Here is a 22,940-nt window from a genome sequence, read left to right on the forward strand (position 1 = left end):
GGCTACACAATGTGGAGTTTCTGTAGGATTACAAGTTTTCAACTTAACAATGCTCTGTTGCCATCTGAATATTCAACACATACTTGCGTATTATAGAAGTCTCCTCAAATTCTGCTCATAGCTATGTTTATTTATGTGACCATGGAAAAACATCCCAACATTTTTTTCTCTTGTGAAATGCAGATTTCTCTCTCTTCCATAGCACAATCATGAGTGCTTTGAAAGGGGGCTTTTTGGCTCGGGCAACAGCCAATATGCATTTAGTTTTAGAAGGATGGTATTTTTTTCTGCTTACAAACATTCCTAAAAAAACTGTCCAAATTCAAAATTCCTTGAAAAACAGAGGAATGGAGAGTAGAACTTCTTCAATTAGGGATAATTATGTATTTCATCTGACCACCCACTGAAGTTGGGAATCACACTATTTTTGATAAGATTCATAGTTAACCAGTCCCCTTTCAACAGCATTCAAAGTTAAAAAGTGATGATTTAGAAGTGAAAGTGGGAGGAATACAGCTGTGAGGTCTCTTGACGCAAACCAGAATAGTTGAAACATTGTCTGTTTGTTGTTACACACGATAAACATCCGCCAACCTTTGGGAGCACCTTCAGTGCACTGGTAATATTATTTCCCTCAGAGTTCCCCATTTGCATCACACCTGGGGCAGATCTGGACGTGCATGTTTCTCTTCCACTCTGAGGAACACAGCTGTGCTCAGGTGGAGTTGCTGAACGTAGACCATGTAAAGAGGGTCCATTTTCCCCACCCAACTGAACTGCTTGAGCCATTTCAGAGTGCTGCACGAAGTCCATCCAGTGCATGTGTATGTGTGCTTTAACCAGTGCCACCTGCCGGGGCACACAAAGGCAACACATTTGTTCATTCAAAAAAAAGAACCTCTCCACACTCAAAGAAAAAAGTGTCTCTCCTTCCCCAGGTTTATGGACTGTTAAAGGATTTGGTTTAATTCGGTAAGGTTTCATTAAAGAGGAATAATGTTGACGTGTATGTGCCAGGAGACTCGGCGACTCTCCAGCGGTGCTGCAATATGTGCGGCGAGATGCTGGGACGAGGGCCCGGCCCAGCAGGCCAAGCAAACCTCGACAGCGATCACGGCCATCAGGGCGTACAGCGATGTGGCGAAAGGTATTCGCAAAACAAGGTCTAAAAAAAGGAGACCACAGTAAAAAAAAAAAAGAATTAAATCTGCCACTCATATGTTCTGCCTCTGCTCTGAGTGGCCTCTGTGGGCTAGAAGGGCAGGAGGCAGCGTCCGACGGAACCCCCCACCAACCCCCCCGCCCCCTGGTAGCGCACAGCAAACCCGCTGCTCCCTCTCCCCCTGCCACTTCCACTGTCGCTCCCCGACCGCAGAGATGTTTGTGTTGAAAGTGTCCCCGCGTCGGAGGCACTGCGAAATAACACAGAGCGCAAGGGCACAGGCGAGGCACACCACAAGAGAGAGAAACCTCAGCTATGCAGTCCGGGAATCTCAGCTTGTAAAACAGGGGGGGAGGAGGAGGAGGAGAGGAAAAGGAAGCATAAAGGAAACAAACAAAAATAACTTGTTTGCAGAAACGAGGGGCACAAATTAAAAATGGCTCTCTTGAGCTCCTGTGAAAACATGCGGGGAGAACCGATCCTCTGTGAGAGCGCACGGCGACCGCGAGGAAGCTTTAGACTGGACGCTTACCAGACCACGCCGGACAGCGTCCTAGAAAGTTGGGTATATCACCATCATGATGCGGTGATCCGCCATAACGCAAAGCTTTTGTCTCATCCTCTTATACAGAACACAGGGCCCAGGTGGGTAGGGGAGGCCAGAGCCGAGAATAGCAGACGCGTGTTCCGCCCCCTCCGCAGACCAGTCTAAACACATGCGGCAGAACCGTCTTCTCTTGCACATCCTCCCACACCAGGGTCAGCTTCTCTCAGGGCTGAGACAACTGCACTGCGTGGCACCAGCATGAACCAGCAGCAGGGCACAGTGGAGCCACAGTGCTCTATGTTACAGTACAGGGAAGAACATTCCTCACTGATGTTTAGGAAAATGTCATTATGGTCTTTTTTTTGTCTTTACATCTGCTTTCATCCAGGGGAAGATGCCATTTCAGAACTTATTATACCTGCTCTGGGAGTTTTGTTAGCCTGATCTGACACTGTTGCTCGTTCAGCTTGAATGGATACACTCACGTTTAATTGTGCTGGAAGTCACTCTGGATAAGAGTGTCTGCTAAATTAATGTAATGTAATGTAATGTGATGTAATGAACACCTCACTCACAAACACAACAGTAACATTCCACCTGGCATTGGGATCAGTGGTTCAGAGCCCCAATGACTATGCTGGATAGCCGCCACAATTGTCCTGTCCGTCACCCAAAACCACAGGATGACAATAATATCACACTGAGGAGGCAGACAATTTGAACGGGCGTGCAGAAAGCCACAAGATAAACCATGGAGGCCAATGACATTGTAAAGTGCTGTGTGTGTGAGGGCATGGGAAAACCCTGGGGGGAAACCTAGAAATGATTGCGCAGACTTGCTGTGGTCTGACATTCATTCCAGAGCACAGTGCAGCACTGTAGCCGTGGGGGGGAGCAGAGGGCAACCTCATGGTGTTGTGTGAATGCATGGCCCCTCTCAGAGCCTGAGGGTGCCCTCTGTCTGCGGGGTGACAGAGTGCAAGCGGGACAGAGAGGGAGCTTTGTTTTTATTCCCACAGCACCGCCCCACCAGAAGCAGAGACTCTTTCCCCCAGACACAAGGGCCATGTCTGGGCTTATATAACACTGGTGCTCCCAGGCTTATTCGGCCTGCACAGGGTCGATGGTCCACCCTCAGGGTAAGAATAAGGGTGGGAGAGATGGAGAGAGGAAGAGACAGGGAGACAGGGAGGGTGTGAGAGAGAGTGTGAGGGGGAAAGAGAGAGAAAACACAGCAAATCTAAAAAAAATTCAGTAAAATCACTGCAGACATACAACAGGATTTAATTCCTATGCACTCCTTATATTGCGACAAAAAGAAATAAAAGTCTCTGTCCATTTCATGTACTGTTTACCTACTGTACATCTACTTCATCTGTTGAAGTTGGGGAACATCTTCTAGCTTCTACATAAATGTGTACAAGCATACACACAAACACACACATACACACACACACACACACTCACACACACACACACACACCCTGCAGGAGCAGCTGTGCGATGGCTTGCTGTTATTACCACACATACCTGAGGAAGAGCTGTTTTAAAACAAGCTGCATTTTCACTAAGTGACTCATGGAAACCTCCCCAGCAGGCAGAGTGGCGGCTGGGCCGCGGACCTGCCCCAAAGCCCCGCTCAGCGTTGCTCAACTTTTATTGAATATGAAGTGAGAGAGGGGGGCCTACCTATGGTCTTCAGTCTCTCCCTCTCTGGGGGGGTGTCACTCATTTCCTACCTCCTAATTCCTGTCGAGATGGAGCCATAAATACGAGGCAGGGGCTCTCCAGCGCACACATAAGACTGGGTGTGTGCTCTTTCAAATTTCACAGAAATGAGCGGTCTCCCCGGCGCAATAAACGTTAACTCTTTTGTTGTTGGAATGGGGCTACTTTGTGATTGACTCTTTCCCTGAAACTGGCAGATATTCAACTGCTTTTGTTCTCACCAAAATCAGGCAAGCACTGAAAACACTTTTTCCAAAGGAAAGGCTTAAATTCTATTGCAAATAAGTCTGCAGGTTTATGTTAATATCTACCTGGGGAAAAAAAGCGGCTCAGATCTAAAAGCAATTACATGCCTTAATGTAAATATCATTGTTTCCTGATGTGAAAGCCTGTGATTGTTTACGGCTAAAAATTCCCCCGTTCCCAGTCCAACCAATGGTTCCCAAATCAGATTACGGGAGGAGACAAGTCCTGCTTGTTTGCTGCTATTCTGGTTGACACGTTATCCCGAGGTTCCCAGAGTCATGTGGTGCGGTCTTCCAGCATCATCAGACCGTCACTGTGGTCTCATGATCACACCTACTGGGAGCGCGCCCTGAGCACAGCAAATTGCACAGTGTGTCAAACTAACACGCACACAGCACAGCAGAGCAGACACTCACACAGAACAGCAAAATATATACAGCACTGTGTACTACAACAACAACACAGTCACACAATACAGCATGATGCATTACAAATTCACACTGCATAGCACATTAGATACACTGACACACACTGCATTCACACACTCATATTCTAAATAACACAAACACATTTGATGGATGCTATGTTAGATCTTTGCTCCCTATATTTTTGGAAAATCAAAAAGGGTACATTTATAGAAAGAATGTAAAAAAGGGATAGAGCTGCTTCCGGTCAGACAATCAAAACATTTTTTTACCCAGCATGCTTTGAAAAGACCTGTGTTTACAGTGTGGTCTGTCCCACAGGCAAGACGCAGGAGAAAAGGAGCACTAACTCTGGCAGAGGCGGGCATGTGAGGCTCCCTCAGCCCTGAGAAGCACGCAGAAGAAAAGAAAAGAGGGAAGAAAAGGTCATGCGACCCTCGCAGGAAGATGATGACCCAGCGGAGACAGGAAACAGGAAATGTGACCTCTGACCCTCTGTGGGGCTCCTGTTACTCTCCTGCATGACTGACTGAGAACGCTTGCAAACCCCAGCACCCCCCCCCCAACACCCCCAACCCCACACTCTCTCTAAGGGACACACTGGCCTTAGAAATACCAACCCTGGCCAAAACCATATTGAAAAGGAATGGAGTAAATTCTGGTATTATTAACCTCCTGAGAAATAAAGCTCACATACAATGCAGCACTTTTGCGACTTTTGAGACTTTTGCTCCCCTCTTTACCAGTATCAGGTTGTGTAAATTCAGGGCACCTTGCTAAATCTCCCACATTCACCATTCATCATCATCCTTGTATTGATGATTTAGATAATTCATAGGTGTTCTGTGCTGTGATGGGTGTGAGGTGTTCTGCGCTCATATGGTTTAGTGCCATGTGAGATGTGTGGCATTGGGTTTGATTGTTCTCTGCTGCGCTGTGCTATAATTGGTGTTGAGATGTTGTACACTATGCTGTGTTGGGTGTGAGGTGTTCTGTACTGTAGCTGTGTTGGGTATGAGGCGTTCTGTACTGTAGTTGTGTTGAGTGTGTGCTGGATATGCGCCAGTTTCCCCTGACCAGGCTGCAGGGTTTTTATAAGCTGGCTGTGTGATAATTGCATCCCGTGAGGCAGGCGGAGGTGTGTATTGGGGCTGGGGAGGGGGGTCGGTGGGAGGGGGGGGGGCACCGGGCTGCTCTGGTCTCTGCGCTGCGCGACAGCGGGGAGCGAATCATTAGCAGTGGCACTAATTGGGAGGAAGAGGGCTCTCACATGCTCCGTCTGACCTCCTGACCAGCATGAGGGGAGGAGGGAGAGAAGGAGGCAGAGAGGGAGGCAGAGTCCCAGGGCCCGTTGGAGGGAGGAGGGAAGAAAGGCTTTGGGGAAATTCATTGAGATTCTTCCTAGCATGCCTGCCGCACCTCCCTCTCCCAAGCTCAGAGAGAGCCCTGGCAAGTGAGAGAGGGAGAGGAGACCAGGGGAGAGAGAGAGAAAGAGCAGGAGCAAGATGAGGTGCTGTTCATGGGAGAAAGCCCACCCCAGATGTTCCCTCTCCCCCCAGCCCCGGGATCAAAAGCATTCGGTCCTGGCTCTAGCCCCCCATCCCATTTACTGAAGGCCATGGTGCGGCTTTTATACGAGGTGCCAGACTTCATTTGAGGAGCCCTCATGACTGGCCCCCATCAGAAGAAAAAAAAAGAACAAGGGCATAATACATTCTCTCACACACTCAAACCAAAAGTCAAGAGGAAGAGGTGTTTGCAGGGGTTATATTTTTTTGGAAACTCAGATAAAAGCAGCTGAGGAAGCCGATGGGAAGCAAGCTCCAGTAGTACCGAGGTGCGAGTTTAGAGTGTTCATGTGAATAAGTCTCAGCCGCAGTCTGAACAACAGTGGCATTGGCTTTCACCTTTGTTTCCTGTGAATTAGGAAGAACAGCAATGCTAAAGCAGTGGAGCCAGTCAGGTGATTAACAGCAGACCACAGACAAAGGGCCAGAGCTGAAACTGCACAGCGCAGACACCCGGTGCTGTGCGCTGATCTCATACTGTCTGTCTGACTGCCCGTAATGAATAAGCTTTCAGGTGAGCCTGTCTCTCTCTCTGTGCTCCAGGTGACTCAGCCAGCTGGACCAGACCGAGGCAGGAGCAGCTCTTTGTCTGGGCCAAAGTGTTAATATTGCTGACGTGTCCCTGCCGATGTGATCACGTCACTGACTGGACCCTGGTGAAGTGATCACCTCGCTTACCCTGCTGAGCGGAGCACGCTGCAAATAAGCAACTATGCCACACGTTCAACCTCTGATCCAACACACACAACACCAGGTCCTGAAGAAACAGAAATGCTGGAATGGTTCTTGTAAGATAAATGAACAGTTAAACTGTGCATAGATGAAATCTTGAAACGTAATTCCCTGTCCACAGGATAGGCTGGCTGATTATAGAGCTATGGCCTGACTGTGAATCCACTCAGCCCGTTCACTTTTGACCAAACCCGTTTTTTTATGCCACAGTAAGGAAATGCAACCTATGCAAAACATTTGTAATGATACATATGCACATATTTGGACTGCAGTTGTAACAAATATGTATATATGTACATATTCACACTGCAGTGCTGATGCGTAAATGTGCTCAATCAACTTGAATGGATATACTTATTGTTCTGTTGTGCTGGAAGGTGCTCTGGATAAGCTGCGTCTGCTAAATGAATGTAATGTAATGTAATGTCCACACTAATCTGTAACACTAATGTATAGTTGTACACACTGACATGGTGTTTGGAGCGGCACCGTGCGGAAGTGCGACTGTGCAGTGGAATGTGTGACATTGGGGATCTGGTTCATTTTCCACCCTAAATTCCTGTCCTACCTGCAGGATTTTCCCAGCCCCTGGCTTTAATTAGGGTGGGAAGCTGGTGGGAAAGCTGGGGAGGGGGGAGGAGGGGAAGGGAGGGGAGGCCCGGCGCCGAGGCTGGACTCTGTCAGTCACAAGCAGGCATAGCCAGGGAGGGAGGGGTGAGGGGAGGCAGAGAAAGAGGGAGGGAGGGAGGGGCAGAGGAAGAGAGAGGAGGGAAAGAGGGATAGAGAGACTGCAAAGAGGGAAAGAAGGACAGGGAGGGGCACGCGGGAATTGTACAGTGATGGGAAAGGAAAGACGGGTATAGCAACTGACTCGGCCCCCTGCCTCTGCAGGCACAGCAAGGTTACGTTGCCATGTCTACCTGACCATTTCCAACAAACAAACAAGAGAAAGAGTGACACGAAGGGCCAGTTCACCCTGACCGCTTTCAAACGGCACATAAAACTGACCAACCAGAGGGCAATCCCAAAAGGAAAAGCCCAATCAGAAGAGCACACTGCCTCACCCCCCCCCCCCCCCCCCCCCCCTTCCCCACCCTCCCTTGAGATCAGTAACCTTATACTCCTGGAAATTAAATGGATGCTCTTTTTGGCTGCAGTCAGGATACAAATTCCCTTTTTTCAACTGAGGGATTTGAGACAGAGGAAAGTGTAGCACGCTCACGCTCTTACTCATTCCCCTGGTATTCATGAATAGGGGAACAAGTATCCCGCTCCTGGGCAACTCCTTACACATCTCATTCCTTCTCATAGGCCTGTCTGCATTCCACCTGCTCAGAGGGCATCACCAGGTATTAATTACCTGTCAGGGTGGCCACCCCAGGTCCCCCGTGTCAGCAGAAGAGGTGGGAGGATGAAGCCGTATTATGTTTTCTGCACACTGTTTTTAAAGCATAAATATTTGTATAAACACATATTTATACAAATAAATGGATACATAAATGATTGCAGTGGTCTGGCATTTAATATCAGAGTCTATTTATTCCCTGATCTCCACACTGGTAACCTGAGATAACTGCACTCCCAAATGTACACAGATATGACCAAGTAGCACTCACACACACATACACACACATACACACACACACACACACACACACACACACACACAAGCTCACTACAATATACAGTAGAGATTCTTTGTCGATGAGTGGAGTGCTCCATGTTCACATAAATCAAATGGCACAAATAAAAGTCCTTTTTTTCAACTCATTTATAGAAAACAGCTCATTGTAAACGTGGCTGTGGTTACCCATGACATCAGCAATGTTCAGCGTGAGAATGTCTTGTTTAAAGACCAGAGGGAATGTTGGTTTTGACTTTTTTTCTGTTTCATGCTCCGCACTGGATGGAGCTGAAGGTTGTTCGGATCTGAAACTGAGCCGACCCGGATTTTACAGGCAATCTTGCCAGCACTGAGCAGGACTGAACAAATCTCAGTCCAAGATTACTCAGGGGAGAGGAGTTTCTTCAGCGTACATAGAGTCAGCTGCGGTTAATCTAAATGGAAATTAGAGGTGAACTGCAGTCTTCTAGGCAGGAGCTTTCGCAGGAGGTCCAGGATTAAGGTGGCTCGTTCTTGACTCCTCCTCAGTGTCCCGCCCCGCCTAGTGCCCTCGTGACCCTGGGCACCTCATACTGGCCTTCTCTCAGGGGGCTATACTGTTACCCCTGCCCAGGTCGCGGTCAAAGGCAGGTTTGTACAACACCAAGGTGGGTAAACTGATAGGTTGCGAAGCTGGGAAAAAGCAGCACTTATCCATTCTATGACCAACTCAGTGGGGAAAGACTGAGAGGGTGAGAGAGAGAGAGAGAGAGAGAGACAAAGAGAAAGAGTGGGAGAAGCGGGGACAGATGGAGGGAGGTCTACACAGGGCATCTGAAACTGTAGTAACAGGCCTCGGTTGGGGTCTGTGAATGATGGTACACTAATGGTACACAAGAGTGACTTGAATCTGTATTTAACTGGTTATCATGGCAATACAAACCTGCAAATGCTGCTTAGTTTGACTTCATGCGATATGTATGGGAGACAAACAGTTACCAGAGCAGTGGTGTTAGCGTAGTGCTAACCAACTAGCTAGGTTGTAGCTATCCCTTTCCAAAGCACAATCTCTTGACCAATATTATAGTTCAAAAAGTGTGACGGACTTCCTCCTCACACAGCACACATGGCTTCATTCCTTCTGAGGGCAAACACCCGACCAAAACTTTCAGTGTAATCCATTACGGCACAAGTTAGGATGGTATGAAACCGTCAAAAAAGTTTAAGCATCTTGCAACTTCTGATGCTGAAGGAAAAGTCTATGGCTCCAATGTGGGAAGGCATATCCACAACTGAGTGAGCCAATGTGAGAACACCACAAGCACCACAACCCTTCATGTGTCACCCTTCACCATCAAAGACCAGCTTGACAGACTGCATCTATGAAGCAGACACCACAGAGATTTCAGTCCCTTCATTTCTTTGTGCCATTAAGTGGTCAGTGCAGTAAAAATGCATGTGGCAGTGTTATTCTAACCTGGAATACTAAACGTGTTTCGATATTTAGAATTTGTTTACAAAGCATTGGGGGGTTTGGCCGCAGTGTTGAAGTCATATTTTGAAGATACAAATCCTTCAGCTTCTGATTCACTGTAAACTGGTAGTGATATGCATCTTGGAAAAGCGTTACCATTTGCAGTACTAGACCTATATCACATTAATGGATATATGTAAATCAAAACATTGGACCCAGGAAGGCAGGGTGACAGAACCAGAGAGAGAGAGAGAGAGAGAGGGGGAGAGAGAGAGAGAGAGAGAGAGAGAGAGAGAGAGACGCAGAACCAGGGAGGCACTGTCACAGAATCATGACTGAAACACAGAATTGGCCAAACAAAGACAGAACCAGGGAGAATGGAGTTACTGACGAAGAGACACTACTTTTGCAAGGAATGAGCACGACTTTTTTCCTTCCTCCTTTTTTTAGATGTCCACTTGGGTGGTCCGCAAAGAATTAAGACCATAGTAAGTAGGTCCATGGAATAAGAAATGTTGAGACATGCGGTCCTACTTTGCTAATGCAAGTCATCGTAGACATGGCTGTCTGCATAGCCGATCACGAGAGTGTCATTTGGCATCGCATGCCTCTGCCACCTCATGTACAATTTACAGAGAGTCATTTCTTCATTGTTTCATAGCTAAGCATTTCATGTATTGGATAACTTTGCCACTTATGCTTTCCCTTTACTACAGACAGTTAGGCCCATGGGCACATAACCTCAACTCCATCTACTGATGGTAGAGGTACTGTAATAACACAGGCACAACAGCATGGACTCATAACAGAGCCCAGAAATGATCCCCTCACATGCTCCAGGACTCACATGGATCATGCTCTGACATAGTCCTTTTCGAAGATGGCATCACTGCCTGTTGTCAAAAAAGACAGCCTTTAAAATGACCCGTGAACACCCACATAATAGCAGACACATGCTTTGCACATTGAGAAAACCTGGGCCTGGCACTGGGCTCAGACAGTGTAATCCAGGCTGCTGGATCGGCAGTTGCACAGACAGGGCTGCGACTGACCCCAGGTCTGTCCCTTGTTGTTGACGGTGGTTGCAGATCTCCTCAGGCTTGTTTGTACCACTTGTTGCCTTTCTCTCCCTGTTTGACATCGTTTTCTTGTCTATTTTAGGATCTATTCCGGCTAATTGGATACAGCTTCCCCCCCGTCTCACATCCTCTGGACATAAAATGAGAGGGCATGGAGCTCAGGTCACTGAAGAGGTATATCTGCTTTTGAGCAGAAATACTGAGCTTTTATTGCAAAGAAATAATCCCTTTCCATAAACAGACACATGCACACACGCATGCAGACACACGCACACGGTGTCCATAAACAAATGAATGTGCCTGCTGCTCGGGGCTGGCCCACGAGTGTCTGCCAGCGCGCGGCTGCAGGGTGAGCTCGTGCAGCCGGCCCACACAAAGGGCCCAGTCATCCCCGCCGAGCGGATCCCACCACAACTGTCTCAGCGGAACACAGCACCCGGTCATAAACAGCGTCGCGCTCAGATGCACGGGCACACAGCTTCAGGCCGGGCGGTACGGGGCCGACACGTGTGAGCCTGGGTGCGCGCGTGTGTGTGTGTGTGTGTGTGTATGTGTGTGTTTGTGTGTGTGTGCGCGTGTGTGTATTCCCATGACTCTGCATGTGTACTTTTAATGTGTCTGTACTGTGTGTGCGCATGTGTGTGACTGTGTCTATGTGTGTGTGTGTCAGCGTATGTCTCTCTGTGTTTGTGTGTGTGTGTCTGTGTGTGCGTGAGTGTGTGTGAGTGTGTGTGTGTGTGTGTGTGTGTGTGTGTGTGTGTGTGGTCCACAAGCTGGCAAAGCTCCAGGGGGTCATTGCGTTGGGGCCACATAGTTACACCAGTGCCACTAAAACCTCATTCCACAGCTAGTTTTAACAGGAGACAGAACACAGACAGCAGCACACTCACCCTGACTGGAGTTCACTCTGCACCGTGCTCCCCACACTGGTGCACACTGATCCCACAGCTCCCCAGTACAGCTAAATCTGGCTGCGGATGCATGTATTCTGTCAATACATTCACCTCTAGGTGTCATTGTCAATACACCCCACAGCGCAATCCAAATCACCCCTCAAAGCTGTTTTCAGTTCCCGTTGTCTCGCTTGTTTCCTGTTGTCCTGCTGTTGGCCACCCTGAGAGGCACGTGTAAGGAGCAGACTCCAACTAAAAATGACTAAAAAAAAAACTAAAATGGCTAAAAATGTACATCTGTTCCCACACATCTGTAATACTCATGTGCTTGTTTACACCGTCTCTGAGCAGTTGTGTAAACGGGTAGGCCTGTATGGTAGAATGCGCTCAAAACGCCACTATAAATCTGTTTAGGCCTCTCATCCTGTTATGAAGACTCTCAGTACAGAACATTAAGGCACCCCTCCCCCCACCCCACACACACCCACCTGGTTGATGTGTTTGAGTTTGTCAATAATCTGGCTGATGACCGGTTCGGGGGCCTTGTGTTTGGATTCAGGACCGTGTGACTGGACTCTCTTTGACCCTGTGGCTGGGAACCTGGAGCAGAGAGGAAGAATAGGGAACAAATTTTTTCGGGATTTTTTTTTTAATACTGTTTGCGGGGGATAGAAGGCACATTGGGGAAAATGCAAGAGAGAGCATGAACAGAAAGTAAAGGAACAGAGAGGGAAAGCAGAGAGAGGATTAAAAGACACTTTTAACAAACAGGACAAACTACAATCGTAAGCAAACAGTAACATTTGTCTAGTGTTCTTCAGATCTTTAAATAAATTGTTTTGTTCATCTGTTGTTTTCTGTGACACACAGTTCAAGCCAGGTGGATATTAACAAGTGCAGTTTTTATGACTATACTAGTGTATGCCACAGCAAAGCTGTGCTGTCAAATGTAGCTTGACCACCACCTAGTGGTGCATGGCAGGTACAACAACCATTACATGATGAGGAATCTGGGAATATTCTTTCTCTCTGGTCATTGTATTAAGCAGAATGTGATTGTTTGATTGATTGATTGACTGATTAATAGGTTCTATGACCAATGTATGGTAAAAATAGAGGAAGTATCCCATTGTACAGCTTTGGTGTCTTTGGAAACCACACAGTCATTTTTGTTAAAAACACCTGCTGGAGATGTCTGAGGGGTAAAGCAGCACTACTGAAAATGCATTTTTAATTTAATTTCGCTTCTAAAAATAACAGAACCTCAAAGGCATCCAATGGATGCTGAGAATTCAGCAGCAAACAATGTTAAAACCAGTTTGTCTTCATTTAACATCGGGCCACTTAGCTCGACACTATCTACTTTGAAAGAGTGCAGATTTATCATTTAATCATATGCCCATTGTTTTCACAAACAAATGCAAATGACAATAATGTAATGTAACCCAGCTTAACTCTTTATTTATAGTATTCTTCTAGAGACTGTTGAACACAGAGCCTCGCTGTGTGTGTATGTGAACTTGACTACCAGCCTGATCGTGTCTGCCTGTCTGTGTGTGCGTGTGTCACTCTCTTTGATGACCGACAGCCTTCGGCATCAGTGTGACTGCAGTGCAGCCCCTGCCCCAGGGCTCCTGTTATCACTAATTATTCTCAGTTTAGATTTAATCAACACTAATGCAAAGCCCTGGTGATAGATGCAATGCGGAGCCAAGTGACTTACAGTGACAGAGCCTTTGTGTGCTGTATTCATGACCACATTGGCTGTATTACTACAGACAGATAGACAGAGTTCTGACTACATTAGTGCTTGCTCTGACTTTAGCAGTGTTCTCACTGTATCACTACTCACTCTGACTGTGACAGTATTCTGTCTCTTACAGTGTTCTGACGGTATTAATGCTTGTTCTGACTGTTACAGTGGTCTGACCGTATTAGTGCTTGTTTAGACAATAACAGTGTTCTGACTGTATTAGTGCTCACTCTGTAACAGAACTGTGCTCACTGTTACAGTACTCACCCTAACAGTGTTATTTTGTAACAATATTGTTACAGTTACAATGCCGACTAACAATATTCACTCTGACTGTTACAGTGCCCAAGCATAGATACTATACCACATAGCAAGTCACTGTAACCATTATTTATTCTCGTTATCTTTATGTCTTAACAATACAGTAATCCATCAACTGGCAAGTCAGGAATACTCATTTTGTGAGAGTAGCAGATTATACAAGCTATACACTTCTGATCAAACAAACTGCAAATGGGTTGGTTTGAATGTCAGTTAATCTGTGGGATTTCATTTAAGTAAGTGCTTAACCAATTCAGTAAGCAACTTAAATTGAAATTACAATCATATTTTCCTCCCTGTATCCAAACTAAGGAACTCAGTTTACCGTAGGGCTGTTCTGTGGACTTCCACCAGGGGGAGGCTCTCTTCCACAATACAGTCTCCTCAAATGGATACTGTGTATCCACATTTCAGACTGAAATTGAAAGTTTTTTTGTTGGGTGGCCCTCTCTCTCCAGTCCCCATTCCTTACTCAGCTCCTAATTAACCCCAAGGGTTCCTCTGCCGCCCCTCCCCACCACCCCACAAAGAGGCAGTTAATCATGACTCCTCTCTGACCTCATCGCCCATCTCAGCCGCGCTTCTCTTTGCCAAGTTCTGTCGAGAGAGAGGAAGGGCAGGGCGTGGCGGATAGTGGCAGCGCGGGGGAGAAAGTCGGAGGGAGCCGAAGTGAAATATGGCGAACACCAAATTGGCTTCTCGGCGCAATCGGGAGAGGGGAGCGGTGACAGAGGAGAACGATCGAAACAGCAATTAACTGAGCTGAGGAAGGCAACGGCGCAGCCAACATTAATAACTTCATGCGCACCTCACGCTGGAGATTTATTCTCGGAAACTGTCAGGGCTAGGGAGAGCGAGAGATGATGTCACGCTTGAATCTGCCTCGCCGTGCAGACTTCAGAACTTCTGTGCCGCCTTAACCTTGGACTGTCTGCCTTTGCCTTGTCTCAAGGTTTTACATGCGCAACAATTACGGAAACACTTTAGATTCATAGCTACCTCGTATATTTAAAGTACTGCTAATGCTGCTAACATTCAGCTAACCATGCCAATCAAATGACATCTGGAATGCTGAGTTTTATAGCTGTGAGCACTGTTCAAAAGTGTAAGTCTGCAAGTGGTTGTGCAGCACTGGCAGCTCTGAAAACTCACCTGTCTGTCACATCCTGTCCATTCCAGCAGAGGGAGTCGTTGAGCACGGCTGGCTCTCGGCTGCACAGCGCCTCTCCCAGGTCATTGTAGAAAGTGCTGAAACCCTTCAGACTGGAGATAAACTCCCTGAGAGGGTGAAGGAGGGAGACAGAGCAAGAGCGAGGGAGAGGGAGAGAGAGAGAGAGAGAGAGAGAGAGAGAGAGAGAGAGAGAAAGAGAGAGAGAGGTTAATGAGACCGTCAGGATGCGGCAAGAAAAGGTATAAATCAGGAAGGAGTAATTAGAGGGAGAGAGGCAAGGTGGAAGGAAAACAGAACTTTGACCACCCATTAATCAATTATTCCGAACTCCATGTAAGCACACAACCTGCAGGCCCCAAACAACTCAGCTCAGTGCAATGGAAAACCTGAGCTGTAATGGGTCAGGGTATTGAATTCTGGCCCATGAGACACAACACGAAAAGGGAGGGGAGGGAAGGCTCTTCTCCTCCGAGTAAAATTAGATTTTACATGAACTCTTTGCTTAGCAGAGGCTTTTAACATATTACAAGTTGATTAGACGTGGCAGGATTTGATTTATATTGGTAAACCACGGTAAATGTTGCTTCACAAAACTACTACTGCCAGCAGCCACACCATGCTGTAACACTCTTCTGCCAGCTGGTTGAAGCTACCTAGGCCAGGGCGTGTTATGCAGCTGGACGGGAGACCTCCTAGAAAAACCAGGCTGCTCCTGGAATTAGCGCTTACGAGATAGAAGAGGGCAGTCCTTCCTCTGCACCAAGCATATGACTAATGCTCCAGCACAGTGATGGGGACACTGTGTTGCAGGGGGCAGTCTATTTCAGATGAGACATTAAAAGCAAGGTTCTGACACACTGTAGTCATTACAGATCCCACAGCACTTAGCACAAAGAGTAAGGTGTTCCCTGGTGCGCTGGTCAAATTCCCATCAGGCCTTTTCAATCTGGTTGTAATGATCTCCCAGTGTAAATAGCTAGATAATTCCTTTTTCACCTCAAATGGTGTGTGGTGAGTGTTCTTGTACAAAATAGTTGCAATGCATCACCCAGGAGAACCCTACAAATTGGTGGCTTTCAGGTTTTTTTTTTCAGTTTAATTGACTCTGCTGATAAGGGATGCTTGGCTTTATTTCAAATGTTGGTGAAATTAAGAGTGAGGAGGGATTTTGCATGCAGACATCACAGTCCTTTTATTTCAAATGATACTCAAGTGTCCAGTTTCATGCTTTGATGTAGGCAATTTACACATAAACAACAATTCTTTTACAAGAGGATCTTATCTTGAGCACATTCTTAAAATTATATTTATATGCGTGTTCTGTTCACAGGAGCTTAATCTTTGATGAATACACTTTTAATCTTGACATTGAAAACACATTTCTTTCATGGGGCTACCTTCCTTTTTCCAAATTATCATCAGCGCCACCTATTCATCTGAGATATGTTGTTCAGGTTGATTAGGTGTTCATTAGGTGTCTGACAAAAAAAGCCCAATTCTGCCAATAGTACGTTTACAGGTGGATGTTTATAAGAGCAGTTCAATAAACTTCGAAAGGACACAGATGGAATGGCCTGCCCAATATCTGACCATACAACCTCCTGGGTCCATGTGCTGGTCAGTAGCCACAAAAGCACACTGTAACACTCAGCAGAAAAACACAGTAACAGTGTGGCGTCTTCTTCTTCTTCTACACTGGCCATTGATACCTCTTTGATAGCTCAATTTCCCAAAGGCACAGACAGAATGACAAAGGCATGTAATTTTGGACATGACAGTATAATGGTTTTCCCCTCAGTGTGCTGCTATATAAATCTGCTTTAATCTCATAGCATGAATGTTCCGACAAAATGTGTATGAAGCAGAGAGGAGACAGAGAAAGAAATAGAGAAAAAATGAAAAGCTAGGGTAAAAAGGAGGCAGGAGGGTATGAGAGGGGGGTCGGATTTTGATTAATTCAATTCATGAAGGATAACTAAATGCTTGGTTTTTCATTTTTACTTTTAATTGACGTAAAGCCTCATGCTGAGAGGCCTCTGTGTTGTTTTTTTTTTTTTTCCCTCGACTTTCATTTGTTCGCTCTTTCATTCAGAGAGAATTCAGAAGCGCTGGGCTTGGAGTTGGAACAGAGGGAAAAGTCAGCCCAATGTCACCCCCACAGCTGGAGACACGGCAGAAGCTAATGAGCCTCCCTCTGTCACTATCTGCGCAGACGTTCCAGCAGTCCACCAGCAATCACAGCCTTTCATTATCACTTTTTAATTGGGTCACGCGTTCTGCGTGTGCAGTCTAGGATAAAAAAAAACCCTTTTAAACATAATAAGCTAAGTCACAAGAGCCATGATTTTACAAGCGCGCGTAAATGCTATGTTAAAACAAACAGAACGTTCAATGGTACTGTGGTCCAATCAGTACAGTCATTTCGCACAACAATCTGTGGGAGTTAGCACAGCTTTTTACCGGTTCTGGTGTTTGCATGTTTTCCACATTTTCAAAGTACACTTCAGGTAAGGTATACAGGTTTGATAACTAGTGAGGGGAGGCATGTTTAATACTATTGATAAACATTTGTATGAAAAGGTCCCTACGTGGTTTGAAATTACTGCACTTGCACCAAATTTTAGTGATTCAAAACCGGACTTCAGGTTTTTAGGTTCTGTTGATCCCCATTAAATAGAATAATGATTCAGATTTAACAACCCTGATAATGGTTGCCATTTTGGATTTTTGAGTGGTTTCCTAAACAAGTGACCCAAGGGGTATTTGTACCGCATGATGCTTTTATCTGCTTGAGAGCTTCCATGCACATGAGCTTTTCAGCGCTCCATAGTCCCGCCCTTCCCGCGGTACCTGCGTCGGCCGGCCAGAGTCTCTTCCAGGTCAAAGGTCACAGGCTGTGGCCTTCGGGGAACGGCGGCTGGGGGAGTACGTTCAAGGCGGACCCCCGCGGAGCGAGAGACGCGCTGAGAAGAGGAGGCACACGTGCTGCTCACCTGGCAGGGGGAGACAGAGGGGACAGGGAAATCAAAAGGAAAAGAAAGTGTTCACTCAAGAATGGCATGACTAAACAGACACTAGCCAGACACAGCACTCATTCCTCCACAATGGCACCAAGCCCCCAGAATGCAGTATGCCACCCTTCTTGTCAAGCCTGCCCTTTCAATTGTGTATTCAAAAATAACCTTGATTAGCTCGGCCGGTCGAATTACGAGGGAGCTACAGAAAGAAACAACAGTACACAATGACCCCTAGGCTAAAGTTTCACCAGAGAGGCTCAAACTCACACCACACTACTCTAGCAATAACTAGACCTGCTGTCGTGGTGTGCTGCCTGGGTTCTGTTTGCTCCATTTTTTGGAGGGAAGGAGGATTTACACAACCCATAATAAGGATTTCATTTTTTTTCCTTTTCAAGCTGTTTTTGTCGTTCTTTTTGTGCTCATGACCGTCCGTAACCAAAGAGGGAATGTAAATGAGCTCTTTCTTCTCCCCGTAGAGATAAACAGTATTGTTTTTTTATGCAGGACGGCACAATAATAATAAAAACTGCCTCTCTCTGTGTCTCCGAGATAGCAGAGACACGGCATTCTTTTCAGGTGCAATAAAAATGCAAATGCCCGTTAATGTTTTGTTTGCGGTTTAATGATTTGCCGGTGGTTTGATTTCCCAGGGGGTTTGTCTCAGGGTTTAAGTCTTCCACATAATGTTAACAGCTAATTGTGCCTGGCTCCCTCTAACCTGAGTGAGTACCCTACCAACGACCCTCTGGAATACTGATGCACTCTGCTGTAACATACTATCGGAGCTGAACCTCTTCATTAGCGGGTGAGACACACACACACACGCACACAACAGAGACTCACGCTTGCACACAGACACAAACACAGACACACACATACATGCAGGCATGCATACACACACACCCACACGCGCGCACACGCACACACACACGCGCGTTTGTTTGATTTACACGTTTGTTTGATTTGATCAGCGCGACCGCCCCAATGCTGCGTTTTTAGGATTATCAGAAACCAATCAAGAAATAACGAGCGCTACAGAATTGAAACAGAATTGCAATTTACTCGATCGTGTTTAAATATGCATATTGTGTGTACACAGGCTCACATGCATTTATGAGGGGAAGATGCTGTCAGTCCCATTCAACCCAGCACGCGGTGCTCTCACTGCTGTGGAGTTAGCATCGCAAGAAAATCAATTAATTTGCTAATTACGGGGCAGGGTGAGAGGGGGTGGTTATCGCTTCTTTGCAAAACCGACAAAGGCCTTTGAAGTTTAAGCACCACTTTAGAGTTATCAATTTCAAGACAACAGGATTTTAAGATGAATCTGCGGCCTGACCGAGACCACACTGGCACCAGCGAGTAATGGATTCCGATCCCTGAGACAAACTGTAGGCCTAAACGCGGAGGCTCTGTCCCAGACTCTCACTCTGGTCCAGATAAATCTGCCACGCACTCTGCGCCAGCCAGTGATTTATGCATTTTATATTGCCTCTCCGTTCTCTCCCAGAGACTTGATGATGAAGGGTGATTAATGTGATTGCTGTTTATTTATTAATTTTGTTAAAGATAGCCCCCACAAGAGCAGAGGCCCAGGGGAGAAGCAACCCCCCACCACCACCCACACACACACACACACACACACACACACACACACACACACCACCCACTCCTCTAATCTACAAGGAAGGCACTCATTAGCAGGGTATTAACACCACCTAGGGCTGGACAAACAAAACAAACAAGAGAGCGCACAGATAAGAGACATGAAATATCCCTGTGCCTTTATCTGGGCCGTGCAGCCATGCGCCGCGACTGCAGACGGGAGACACAGATGCCACGGTGCACTGGGTCTCCGATCACACACGCCGCCCCCACCCCAGTCCAAAACCTCCATCTCCTTTATGTGCAAGTTACACATAAAAACTTCTCTGCTGCCGCACATGCAAACAGCCAGACACAGACTCGCTCTGTCAGCCCAAGCATACACACTCTCAAAAAGCACACAAGCATGCGCACACACACACACACACGCACGCACGCACACGCGCACACACTCATGCACATGCACATGTTACGGCAGGCTCAACCTCATACAACATATTCTATTATGAACTGCGGCTTTCTAAATTCCTGTCCCCAATTCCTACTCTGACCACCACTAAGCACTTCTCACATGCAGAAAGCTTCCCAGGGGCAGTGTTGACTATGAGAAGGATTAATGGATCCATTTAAGGGGCTTTAGAAGTGTTCAGCGGCTACTGGCCCAAGAAGGTCCACGAAGTTGGCGTGGTCTGCGGGGGAGGAGCTCCATTAGCTTGACAGTGGAAAGTGGGTGTGACTAACTCTGTTTAGAGACAAAGAGCGATGGTCCTGGTTCATTAGAGCCACACAGTATACTGAAGGGAGGTGTGGAGTGTGGCGGACGTACACACATGCAGGACGTTCGTGACTTCTATGACTTTGAGAGTTTCGAGGGGTGCAGGGTTTGACTTGGCAGCGCAGAACGAGCCTGTCTGCCAGGACCTGCTTTGGTGGGTCGTCGCGTGTGGAGCGACACAACAGTCAGGACACCAGCCAGAAATAGCTGGCTGGACACACTCGCTTCCCAATAGAGCCGGTAAACAAACACCGGGCAGGGCGTCCTCTTGTCACAAGTCACCCGACAGAGGATGTTCAAAGCTCAGATTGAGCAGAAAATCTGTAAATGCATCTTCCTTCACTGCAGAGGCCGGAGCTGTAGAGCAAAGTTTGTGTGTGTGTGTGTGTGTGTGTGTGCGCATGCATGCACATACACCTCAGCACGTGCGTTTCAGAAAGAGAAAGAGACAGAGGTAAAGACAGAAGGAGAGAGTGAGCGGTCATCAGGGTGAACTGTGTTGATCATCAGCGACAAGGCCATTTTTGAGAGGTCGTCCTTGGCCAAGGGAGGTAGCAGACATATGGAATCCACATACAAGGGAGGCCAAATAGGTTCTCATGCCTTAATGGCTGTGAAAATTAACCCTGCACTCTCTCGATGCCATCTCTGTGAGATGCTCTGTGCACCCAGTTCACTTTAAAGCAAGCACTTTCCCATATGTGTTAAGGACAAGAAAAAAGGTATGTCAATACGATCCTCCATCTCCATTTTTTCTTCTGTTTCTCTCTTTTTTCCCCATTCTGTCTCTTTTGTCTTGTCCATCTTTTGCTTGTTAACTTTGTTCATTCGGTTCCCTCTCCCTCTACCAGCCTTGTTCTCACTCCCTTTCTCCAAAATCTCCCTCTCTGTTCAGTATTGCTCTGAGAAGATGCATGATTTATGGAGCCCTATTTTTACCAGTCACTGTGCCAAAGTGAGAGAATGTGCGACAGAAAGAGAGAGATGGAGAGAGAAAGAGTGAGAGAGAGTAAGGAAGACAGACAGAGAGGGAGAGGGAAACAGGGACAGAGAGAGACAGACAGGGTGGGAGAGATTTGAGCCCTGGGGAGGAGAGAAGGGGAGTCATTGAAGACTGGGGAGACAGTCCCCCCCCCCTCCCCTACCCCCACCCCCACCCCACATTACCACCACCACTATCACCCTCTCAAATTAACATGTAAAATCGGCTTTATTTCTGTGACAGGCGTGCACTAGCACTGCCAAAACTCAAACAATACCACACAGCCAAACAATTAAAAGGAAGTCATCCAATGTATAAAGTATAAAGTACCCTGATCTAGCCACTGCCCACCACTAGATTAAGCTGTGTTTCCACCAGCCAACCACAGCAGCTTGTCAGACCACATCAGACAGACAGAGGCAAAAATAGCTGTTTGTGGTAAACACTGAATTTGACATCATTGTACAAACATTTCCTTAACAAAAAGCGATGTGGCTAGTGCTTAGCATCAAAGCTTCATTATCTTACACAGTTATTTGTGAATTCACAGTACAGGTAAGCAATTGATCAAAATGACGACCTTAATTGTAACATTGTGAAGGGAATACTCATTAAATTGTTTTTTCTTCTACGGTAAAGTCACTGTTAATTTTCAGATGCAACTAAAAGTCAGCTAAAGCTAAGCTAAACCTAACTTAAATTATATGATATCTATATTTCTTGAAAGGATGTGAGGAGGAACAGCAACACAATATATAAGCATGCCTGCAATACTTTTACATTTAAATTTAGTCATTTTGCAAATATTCTTATCCATAGTGACTTACAGAGCATTTAAATGGCCACATGGACAACAGTACACACAGAAAATGGCCCCTAGCTGCACGTGTAGTCCGCAATATATTTAGAACTTGAATATTCAATTTATCAAAAATTAACAACAAGGATAGTGACAAAGGCTGTTACCTTGGGTAATCCACAAGACAAAGGAATACAAAATTGTTTAAAATTGTTCAAAGAAAGAGTTTTCCACAGCATTAATGTAAAAGGACTGAGGCTCTTTAAAGCCAGCACTGTTCCTGCTGAAACCACATTGACCTCCCCAGAGCTGTTTGGCATCATTTGACCTTACAGAAAGGAAACCATATTAAGACAAGTTCACTCTCAGTTGTAGCTCAGACATGGGTGGTACTAGAGGTCCAGTCCTAAGATGTCCTCATCATAACAGTCTGAAAATAGGCAGCAGACCCCACTGAACACTGCCACTCAGTCAGAGCAATATTTCCCCCCAAAATTCTAAATGCATTAAACACTTTATTACCCTGAATATTTTAAATATTTGAACTCATTTTTGAGCAAAGTGCTCAAACTTTTATTTTTTATTTAGCAAAGAGATTATGAGTCTTGAGTTTCTGCATTTTGATTTGGGAGCCAAGTCATTGGCTCAGATGGTGAAGGCGACATTATAGGGATTGAGTTGGTTCTACACAAATGTCCCCAAATGTACCTTTTCCAGCAACACGTAATCCTACCCTGTCTACTCTTCTTGCAAAATTAATTCCAAACGCATTACAAAGTGATACATGTGTTCCTTGTCCAGGAGTGTATGACCTTTTTTTTTTAACCTGAAACTTGAACAGGTAAGAGGGAGGTCATCCTTCCTGCCCTTGTCTTCAGACAGATATACCTTCCACTGATCTTTTTCAGAGCTCTCAAAGTACTCATGGGAAAAAGAAAAAGATGAATGTAGTCAGCTTCAATATAATATTGCCTGAAGGTAAATAGTTATGGTTGCTATGGTCTCTGATTTTTCCTTTCCTTCACCTAAGTGTTCATTGTAAATAGCTTTTGTTTTG

The 22,940-nt window shown here is 46.2% G+C and overlaps 1 protein-coding gene across 1 annotated transcript in view; it reads right to left on the reverse strand.

Annotated features, from left to right (window-relative positions):
• LOC118775594 (glypican-3-like) overlaps nucleotides 1–22,940 on the reverse strand; it is a 74,353-nt gene that overhangs the window by 13,168 nt on the left and 38,245 nt on the right. The window contains exons 4-6 of the mRNA XM_036525581.1: nucleotides 17,553–17,695; nucleotides 14,684–14,809; nucleotides 11,946–12,057 (exon numbers count right to left, since the gene is read on the reverse strand). Coding sequence (XP_036381474.1) covers nucleotides 11,946–12,057; nucleotides 14,684–14,809; nucleotides 17,553–17,695 — 381 coding nt within the window. The remainder of the gene's footprint in view (nucleotides 1–11,945; nucleotides 12,058–14,683; nucleotides 14,810–17,552; nucleotides 17,696–22,940) is intronic.

The sequence above is a fragment of the Megalops cyprinoides genome, chromosome 3 (genome assembly GCF_013368585.1).
Source record: "Megalops cyprinoides isolate fMegCyp1 chromosome 3, fMegCyp1.pri, whole genome shotgun sequence".
Lineage (NCBI taxonomy): Eukaryota > Metazoa > Chordata > Actinopteri > Elopiformes > Megalopidae > Megalops > Megalops cyprinoides.